Genomic DNA, 10,034 nt, shown 5'->3' with positions numbered 1-10,034 from the left:
ACACTGGTTGGGAGTACAAACTGGACACATGCAATGGTAAACGTAGAGAACGTAAAGGACTCTTTTATTGTATGTAGTGTTAAATATTACTCCTATTATTATTGATTTGGAAAGGTAATAATAACTGAAATTGGATAATTTGGCTTGCACTGCACGTGGCGACGAACAAATGCATGTAATATACCGTAAAAATAAGTTCCGAGATTTTCCCTATCAATTCTCATTTATCCACCAAGGAAAAAGAGAGAGAAAACCAATTAAAACGTGGGTAATTAAACTCAATCGTATGTATATAGGATTCTCACACAAAGAACCAACTCGACATGAATTCAAGTCGTTGCTGGGATGCAGGAGAGAGGAGATCACTCTCCTTTTATTTCTTCACTTTCGTTATTAACTCTTCATGTCAAGAAGAAACATGGGGAGCAAAAAAAGAGACTATACCAAAGATTGTGAGTTTTTCCTCTCTTTCTCAGTATATATATTACACGCAGATTTTGTCTACAAGAAAGAAGAGAAGGAATAGATCTAGAGAACTAAAGAAGGAGATGAAGATGGAGGAGATAAAGAAAAGGTTAAGGAGATCAAATGTATTGATAGGAATGTTAACAGTTCAAGCGATAGCAACTGGATTACAACTTCTTTCAAAGGTGATATTAAGTAAAGGGACCTTTGTTTTCGCACTCATGGCTTACCGTCATGTCGTCGCCACTCTTTGTATCGCTCCTTTTGCTTTTATTTGGGAAAGGTTATATCTTTATCTTCCTTTTTCTTTCCTCTTTCCAATTAATGAGTTTCAGTACAGTTAATGCCATTTTCTTTAATATATGTACTATCCTTTTTCTGATTACGTTTTTTGTTTGTGTTTGTTATTTTGTAGAGAGAGCCTAAAGAAAGTGACATGGGCCGTTTTTTTCTGGCTTTTCATGATCGCATTAACCGGGTAAGTCTTGTTTTTTCTTTTTCAAATATAAGGGACAATTGAGGAGCTTCGGGTAGTGCTGTGTGTTTGCCGTCCAACAGGGATAAAATTGAAATTTTACCTACTGTGTTATTTTGATTGGACCTTACTACTGTAGCCCTTTTAGTTATTTTTGCCTGCCAAGTTATTTCATTAATGTGGCCCCACAAGAATGAGGTATCAACTTGGTATGGTATAAAATCCGAAAAATCGAATTTCGATCGAACCGAATTAATTTGATATTTCGGTTTCGATTTTATTGATATTTCGGTATATTTCGGTACAAAAATTGCGGTATTTCGATAGTTCGGTACGGTTAGTTCGGAGTTTTTGGTATTTCGGTCTACCGAAATATTTTATTCCAAGCCCAACTTCTTTTTTTTTTCAACCCAATAAGCCTAAGCCCACACCCAGACTTACGGGCAGTGATACTCTTAAGTCTTGCCCCCTTTCCCTTTCTATTTTCTAACCTAGACTTCTATCAAGTTTTGGACCATCTCTATTTGAGGCAAGTCGTCTTCTCTAGTTTTGGACCATCTCTATCTGAGGATTCTTTGGCATTACTATTTTTCTCGGAAGAGTGGCTTTTGTTCTTTATTTCTCTAAGGTCTTTTTTATTATATTTTCATGACTGATTTGCCCAGTCTTGCTTGGTGTAAGACTAGTCCTGCCGTTAAGTTGAGATATTTTTCTTGAGGAGTTGTTACTGGATGTTTGTGCTAGATACCTTCTTCACTGAAGATTTTGGTGACAATGAAACAGTTGAGGTAACAACACTCTTTTTCTTGCTTAGCTCGGAGGATCCACCATCTTTCTCCATTTTACAACAGTGGTTTTGTCCACTGCTTGATCCATTCAATAGAGACTCTTAGAGTTTTGTTGTTACTCTATTTCGTTAGTTGGCTGATTTTTGTTGATGCTTGTTAGATCATAGATGGAACATGCTTGGAATGTTGGTTTTGCACTTTTGTTGTTACTTTATTTCTTCCAAATATCATATCAAACATAAATTCTAGTATTGTCTAGCAGGCATCAGCTAGCTTAGGACATCGTGTCCAAATGTCCAGTCCACTGGCCACTCTATCTATATCATCTATTCTACTAATGTATTAAACCGAAATCGTACCGAACCAAAGTAAGAAATATCGAATCGTACCGAACTACTTTGGTATGGTATTTGGTATTCATAATTGATAAACTGAATACCGAATTGAAGTTTTTAAATACCGAACCGAAAACCGAATGCCCACCCCTAGTATCTACTCATTGATGTTTCACTTTGGAGAAATAACCGTTTTTATCTTTAGATTGTTGATATGTTTTCTTCCTCCCAATATAATGTAAGTAATATAATTAACGATATCAACAAAAGGGTGAATAATATGACACAAATAAAATACTTAATATAATAACTTTAAAATATTGATCATTTGAACATTATGACTTGCGAACCTAATGGTTAAAATAAGCAGCTTTTGTGTATCCGCTCATAATTGCAACAAAAAATAGTACATTTTTCATTAAAATTCATCATAATGTTCTAAAATAACTTATGAATAGGAAAATACATATGTTTCAAAGTTTGGAGTTATAACATATAAAAGTCCTTATGCATCCTCAGTGTTCATTTATCTTTATTAGTTAGTTCCCAGAATAACATCGATAGAAACACCATGATACCACTCAGCTTGATAAATTCATCCTACTTATTTAAGTAATTGTAAGTGTTATGCTTCTGGAATGATTTAAACATCTATGTGTACATATTTGTGGTTATGGAAGTCAAAAATTTTGAGTGGGAAAAACGAAAAGTCTTTTGAGAGTTCCAATTGATTATATGATTGAATAGTTCTTCTAAATGTCTAACTGTCTATACAAGAGTAAAGTGGTGCATACACCAATTTGAAATGCTAAACAAAATCCGTTACTTTTACGATATTTTTCAAATGTCGCCAAGATTATGATTTAAATTCAAAAAGAGAGACATGCTCACTTAAACAATAAAACTAAATTCTACATACTAGGCTAGTATATTCAAGAAGGCATAGAAATAATTTTTCATTTAGGAAATAAAAATTCTAAATGGCATACATGATTATTGGTTAGACGATTGCAATAATTTCAAAGAACTCATAAAAATTATCAAATGAATCAAATTAACTCGGTGCATGCTTAAACATATTGTTTTTCTCTTGAATGTCATTTAGAATAGGTAGATATAAAAGTAAATACTCTTTCGGTCAGTACTTCCATTGTCAGATTTTACTAAGTTAGTTTAGGTAATTGCTTTTAATCAAAGTCTTAATCTTGCGCTTGGGAAATTTAAGTACTATTAATAAAATTATTGATGTGAGTAATTTGTTTTATTCCGCTCATCATTTTTATTATTCAACATCATTAAATCATATGCTTGATTACCTTTTTTATTTTAAAAATGTAATTTAGTTATTATATAGGCAAGTTCATAACATAGATATTAGAAAAATGAGAAAAATATAATGATATTAAGAAAAATTTAAAAGAAAGATAAAAATTGATAATATAGAGGTTAAAATAGGCATTAAAAAACTAATTAGAAAATGAGGGGGAGAATTATGATTGCTCAATGTTGAGAGGGGGGGTTTGATTTTTAAAACAAAGTTAGCGGGATGTAAATGATTTTTACCTAGAAAGAAAAGAAGACTTTTGAAAGTTGTGGTCTAAAACAACCCTAAGTTATTTTTGTGGTTATAAATCATTTAATTAAGAGTAAAAGATAAATTTTATAATTAAATTATTTTAAATATAAAAAAGGCATCATTTTTTAGGACTATATTGGATTGCATGAAAGTTTTAACTATTATAAATTGAGAATTGCATTAAATTATTTTGGAGGAAAATAACTTTTTCCTCGGGATTTAGTTCAAATACTTTTTGTAAACCTAAATTGTCTTTTTTTTTTTCTTTTACTTAATCTCTACAATCGTATTTAATTTGTTACACAGTAAGGATAAATTCAGTTGCCTTTACTATGGTAAACTTGAAAAACATGTTGAGAAGGTGTAGAATTTTCTAGAAGACACTATATGATGGCAACTTCGTATTATGACATATCTTTATTACATGGCTAATATAAAAACATATGCTATAAGTAATTACTTAAAATAAATTAAATGCACCAAATTCGGATTTTGAATATGTCACACATTACACTGGAGTTCGAAAGATGAGATGCAACAAATTAATTAAGACTGATAATGAATGAGATGAGTTGCCATGTGACTCACTCTTAGCCCAATATTCACCACCAGCAAAGACTGATTTTCACGTTTTGCATTTGGGATTTCAATTGGGTTAGTTGCAATTATGAGTAGATTCAGAAATTCGTTTACCTTCATGTGATATTTGCACCAGATTAATGTTGTTGCTTAATTCCGAGTGTAAAGTTAAAAAGCCCGTTTGGTCATAAGAATTTTTTTATCTTTTTGAATTTTTTATTTTTATTTTTTAAAATCAGCGCTTGGCCATAAAATTTTCAGTTTAACTTAAAGATGAATTTTGGATTTTTCCGAAAATTTGAAAAATTTCAAAAAGCTATTTTTCAAAATTTTCACTCAGATCACTCACAAAAATTCAAAAACAACCCAAAATTATATTCATGTCCAAACACAACTCTAATTTTCAAATACCATTTTCAATTAAAAAAAATTCTTTTTTTTTGAAATATTATAATTCTTATGTGCAAAACACCCACTAAATTTTCTGAATAGTATCAATATAGTGTTACACTAAGAATCGGCAAATATACATTTACACATTATTGCTCACATAACCTCGCTAGTGTTTCAAGTAAGGCTTAACAAACCATGCATGGGAACTTGAGCCTTTTTTATGATGGCAAAATGACAAATGGGTCGTTCTATTTCCTGCCACCTTTCATGACAATAGTTTTTTTTTTTTGAATTTATTTTTATACTCCCTCTGTTTCAATTTATGTGAACTCATTTGATTCGGCATGGTGTTTAAGAAAAGAGAAAAAAATTTTGAACTTGTGATATAAAATGAGACACATATATTTTGTGTGGTTATAAATTATTAAATAAAGGTAAATTATTTCCAAATAAAAAAATATGCCATTTTTTTTTATATAAATTAAAAAAAAAATAGGTTTACGTAAATTAAAACGGAGGGAGTATTATGTACTACGATAGAGTGAGGGCATGTACGAGAAGGCAATCACGAAGTGTTAATACTAGTCACTTCAATAGTTCTAAGGAAGCGGACTTGCTCATATAATCCTTAACATGCATTAAGAAGTTGTCTTCTGTGATTAGTTCTATGCACATTCATGTTTTATATAAACTCAACAAGTTTCTTAATTATGAATTAGTCGGGTTGATTTTCGGAAATACTATAGTATTATATATTGCTGAAATTGATCACCGATATGTTATTTCTATGACACCAACAATTATGCTTCAATTACCATGTTAGTTAGAGTCGTTTGTATGAATTCGCAATATCATAATATACATTTTTCTGCTTTTATAATTTATTTTTCAAATTTATTAGCGTAGAAAACCTTGTTATAGATAGGGGTGGTAATATTATTTCATGTTTCATGACTCACCCAACCCGTCCAAATTTAAGCTGGTTAGTGACCAATCCAATTAATAACTCAGCCTATTTTGATACTTCCAATTCAATCCATCTATTGGCAAGGGGAGTCAATTGACACCATTTAATCGAAAAATTACATTGTGTAAATACTTTAAATTCTTAATTTTATGTGTATATATTATATGTTGATTCCCCTTGTTTTCTTTGTGTGCTTACTTATTTATATTTTGATTTCCCTTAATTAAAATCCAGGCTCCGCCACTGCTGATTTGGACTAAATATATAGCTCAGATTGGCCTATAAAAATCCTTGTCAAAATATTACAATACTTTTCTTTGTTTGATATGTTATACTATATAGTCATAATGAAAGGAAAAGGAATGTTATTAGTTTTTCTTGGTAATTACACAAAGAATCAAAGGAAGAAACTAAAACGTGGTAGTTGGGTGGGGTGCGTGATGAGCCATTGTTTAGACTAAGGGTGTCAAATGGGCGAGATGAGCGGGTTTAAATGGGTTGAGTTAATATTTGAGCGGGTCATTTAGTTATTTGGGTTAAGATAGGCTTGGTCAAGATGAACTAAAATTTGGGTCATAACCCAACTCGCTTAACTCTTATCAAGCTTTACTTAATAAGTATTATTTTCTTATGAGTTGTATAATTACTAAATAAGACTTTTTTTTTGCAAAGTTACTCTTGGATCATTTTGGTCTAAAAATCAGCTCAACTTTAAATGAGTTGAGAGGAGTTGGGTCAAGATGTGCTAAGTTCAATAAATAGGCGGGTCAATAACCAGCCCAACCTTGGGTGGGTTGGGCGGGTCATTTGGGCTTGGGCCAAATTTGACACCCCTAGTTTGGACCATTTTGAACCTGCTCATCTCATACGGGTGATCCATCTAGTTATTAACTCAATACTTTTTCGGCTACTAAATATAAATAGTTTTCGGCACGAACTAAAAGTGAAAAGAAAAAAAAACTAAATTAATTCAATCAAACCTGTCCATTTGACACGCATATTTATAGATATCCATTTCAGGAGACCTTCACTTTGCTAGCTGCTGTTTCGATAATTACCATATACATCTTGGTAGCTGTCGATGCAATGATGTCGTTTGGTTGTGCCTTCCGATAGAAGGATCAAAAACAGACTTTGCATTAGACTTAATACAATTTGTCGTGTCTCGTCATACAGGCGTCTTAATGTGCACAATTTGGTGATTTTATATATATCAGTAATCAATCAGAATGTTCGTACTCTAATAAACAGCATTAATGTGGAATCCGACCATGTGTATGAGTTTATGACTACAATTAATCAGAATTATTTTAATGATCAAAGAGCATTTAATTTAAGAAACCCATGTCTTAATTTCCATGAAAAACTGTGTTGATGCAACGAACGAGCATCTCCTAATGTACTATCCTAAGTTCCTAACTTGACAACTTTCATATTTGGTAGTAAAACCTACTCATGTAGGACTTGAGAAGCATTAGCATTACATATACTTGGTTGCTACCAATTATGGCAAGGATTTGTAGCCAGTAAACCCGGGGGGAGGGGGGTTTGGTACTAATCACCACCAACAACAACCCAGTAAAATCTCATAAGTGGGGTCTGGGGAGGATAGAGTGTACGCAGACCTTACCCCTGCCCGGAGGGATAGAGAGGCTGTTCCAAATTTGGTACTAATCACCATCTTTAAGATTAGGTTAGGATTCAGGTAAGCATGTTTTTTAAGTCTCAATTTGAACGATCAAAGCCTTCTTATTGCCTCTGGATAATCATTAAACTACCATAAGTGGTATTAGCTAGCTTTCCTTCTTTCTAACATGGTTGGTATTAGTCTTCCAAAAAGGAACAAAGTGATGAAAACAAGAATGGGAAAGCTAGGTCCATTTCTTTTAAAAATAAATAAGAGGAAACTTTAGGAGATTTCTCAACTTTTTACTCTGCTTCAAGATTATCTGCAGTTTTTTTAACTAAGAGAAGGGGAAATGAAAGTTTATACAACACCTTATCTTATACATCAGAAATTTAATAAGTATGTCACATCGAATTAAAGTACAGATACATAACCTAGTTGTCAAACCTTGAAAGCTTGCAAGCTATTGTTATCCACAAGAATTTTGTTGGCACATAAATGTAACCAACTTATATTGCTCCAAAATATTCTTCCTGATTAGTCAGTATTCCTTCTGTATTTTTTTTTGGATGTTTCTTTGTTTGAAACACATCAATACCAAAATTCATTGCTGCCATAAATTACTGAAACACTCCATGTGATACTTATTTATAGTAAAACTTACAATCTGCAAGTGTTTAATTTGCATGGTTAATTAGTACTTAGTAGCATTTTACATAGCTCTTTAATAAATTTATACCAATGTAACAGGATCATTATGGCTATGGGACTTTTCTATTATGGCCTCCGAGACACGACTGCGACATATGCTACTAACTTCCTCAATCTAATTCCAATAGTAACCTTTATCTTCTCAACTGTATTACGGTATGAAGTTATAGCATTCAGTTTAGGACATGGAATATTTCGAGCTCATTTATGTCTTTGCTTATTTTACTTCTGTTTTTTTGTATGCTGAAGTGTTGAAAAGCTAAGACTGAAGACTAAGGCTGGTAAAGTTAAACTTATAGCTGCAATGTTGTGCTTGGCCGGAGCACTGACTATTACACTCTACAAAGGCAAAGTGTTCCATTTCAGTCATCACAACAAGCATGAAAATAGTTCCAAGGATCATACGAATATAGTTCGTGGAACTATTTTCTTGATTTGTAGTTGCATGTCTTATGGTTGTTGGTTCCTAATACAGGTAAATTTGTAGCCAAGGTTAAGGCAGTTAACTTTTTGAGATGAATTAACTAGCTTGATATCGACGTATAAGATGAGTAATTTATGATATTATCCCTTTCTTAATTATGTAACAGGCCAAGGTGTCCAAAGTGTTCCCGTACAAATATTCTTCAACATTTATTATATGCGTAATAGCAACGATCCAAAGCGTGGTAGTTGGATTATGCATAGATAGAAGAAAGGTCTCTTGGAAGCTGGGATTGAATTTGCAGCTAATCACTATCTTTTACTCGGTAAGAGTCAATTCCATAACTCATGTTTGGCAAATTTGGATCAGTAAGTGAGTCATTTTGGTATTGAATTAAAGGTGTGTAACATACCAAAAATGATGCTTACGGGGTGTCAAATAAGAATGTTGGAATTAAAAGCTTATTAGTAAGTAATTTGAAATAGACTAAAGAGGAAAAGAGACACATAAATTGAAATGGAGGAAGTAGTATCAGTTTGAAAACCTTTACTTGAGAGAAAAGCTAATAGTGTTTGTAAAATGCAGGGAGCGTTAGCAACGGCAGCAACATTTTGCCTGATATCATGGGCAGTTGCAAGAAGAGGACCAACGTACCCCTCTATGTTCAATCCTCTGTCTTTGATTTTTATAGCTATCGCAGAAGCTGCCTTTCTTGGTGAAGAGATCAGTATCGGAAGGTAAAAAATTGTGATCTTTGATGTTCAACTTATCTGTTCTAATTCGCTAGTTAAAATTTATGATGCAAGACTCAAACTTAATGCAAATTTAAACTAAGTACTAGCTATCTTGTTACGTTTAGTTGCCTACTTTCATTTAAATTAAATATTTTTGCAGCTTGATTGGCATGTTTCTGATCATAGTGGGATTGTACTCGTTCTTGCGGGCAAAGAGCAAAGAGCTCCCAGTACGAATTGAATCGGATGTAGGAGATGCTGAAGCACAAACGCCTCAAAATGAAGGAATGCATTCCATAAACATGGAAATTCCAATTTTAGCACGTGAAAGTGCTAGATTTCAATCAATAGCAGTACAAGTTCCTACTCCTATTCAAACACAAGAAGAAAAGGAATCCAATGTGTCCAGCAAGATAAACAAATTAACAGAATAAAGTTTTGGTGATGAATGATTTAATAGGAGTTGCTTTCAACGACATTTGGAGGGACCAGTTTTGCCACGGAATTAGCCTTAGCTCACTCTTTGTCCCTTCGATAATTCAAGAGCCTCTAACGCTCAGGTGTTGTATACTGATGAATTAAAGCCAATATTCAATCTCTAGTCTCAACTTGATTCAGACTTGCGTCCTAGTGATGTAACATATCAAACTCCTTTTATTTAATTTGTTGTAATAAAATTTTGTCAGACAACATTGCTATTGGCATTGGTTGATTAATTAGTTAAATAAACATATCATCTAATCACATACTAATTGACCGTGACTGGAGTTGACATTCTTTAGTATGGTTTTGTGTTGGTTGAATAATAGTAGTAGAATAAGTCAAAGATACTTTTAGTTGTTTTTGATTTGTTTGTTTACCTAATATCTAAGAGATTTGTTTTCTGTTACCTAGACTCTAGTAATTAGTTCCTATTGTTATGTTTATTTTTGCTGTAATTGCCTATAAAAGGCTGATGTT

At 32.6% G+C, this 10,034-nt stretch overlaps 1 protein-coding gene across 1 annotated transcript; it reads left to right on the top strand.

Annotated features, from left to right (window-relative positions):
- Positions 1 to 216: 216 nt before the first annotated feature.
- LOC107778747 (WAT1-related protein At5g64700-like) lies at positions 217 to 9,820 on the top strand. Its single transcript, XM_016599045.2, has 7 exons — positions 217 to 748; positions 881 to 943; positions 7,956 to 8,072; positions 8,166 to 8,391; positions 8,507 to 8,665; positions 8,926 to 9,077; positions 9,235 to 9,820. Exons 1-7 carry the CDS (start codon positions 324 to 326, stop codon positions 9,506 to 9,508), a joined length of 1,416 nt encoding a protein of 471 aa, XP_016454531.1. The 5' UTR covers positions 217 to 323; the 3' UTR covers positions 9,509 to 9,820.
- The last annotated feature ends 214 nt before the right edge of the window (positions 9,821 to 10,034 follow it).

This window comes from Nicotiana tabacum, chromosome 4 (genome assembly GCF_000715075.1).
Source record: "Nicotiana tabacum cultivar K326 chromosome 4, ASM71507v2, whole genome shotgun sequence".
Classification (NCBI taxonomy): Eukaryota; Viridiplantae; Streptophyta; class Magnoliopsida; order Solanales; family Solanaceae; genus Nicotiana; species Nicotiana tabacum.
The sequence above is the reverse complement of the archived record's forward strand: the minus strand, read 5'-3'. Positions and strand labels throughout refer to the sequence as shown.

Coding starts and splice junctions, on each gene's coding strand:
- LOC107778747 (XM_016599045.2), top strand. CDS start 324: ATGAATTCAAGTCGTTGCTGGGATGCAGGAGAGAGGAGATCACTCTCC. Junction 8,392..8,506: donor GTTGTTGGTTCCTAATACAG/GTAAATTTGTAG, acceptor ATTATGTAACAG/GCCAAGGTGTCCAAAGTGTT. Junction 8,666..8,925: donor TAATCACTATCTTTTACTCG/GTAAGAGTCAAT, acceptor TGTAAAATGCAG/GGAGCGTTAGCAACGGCAGC.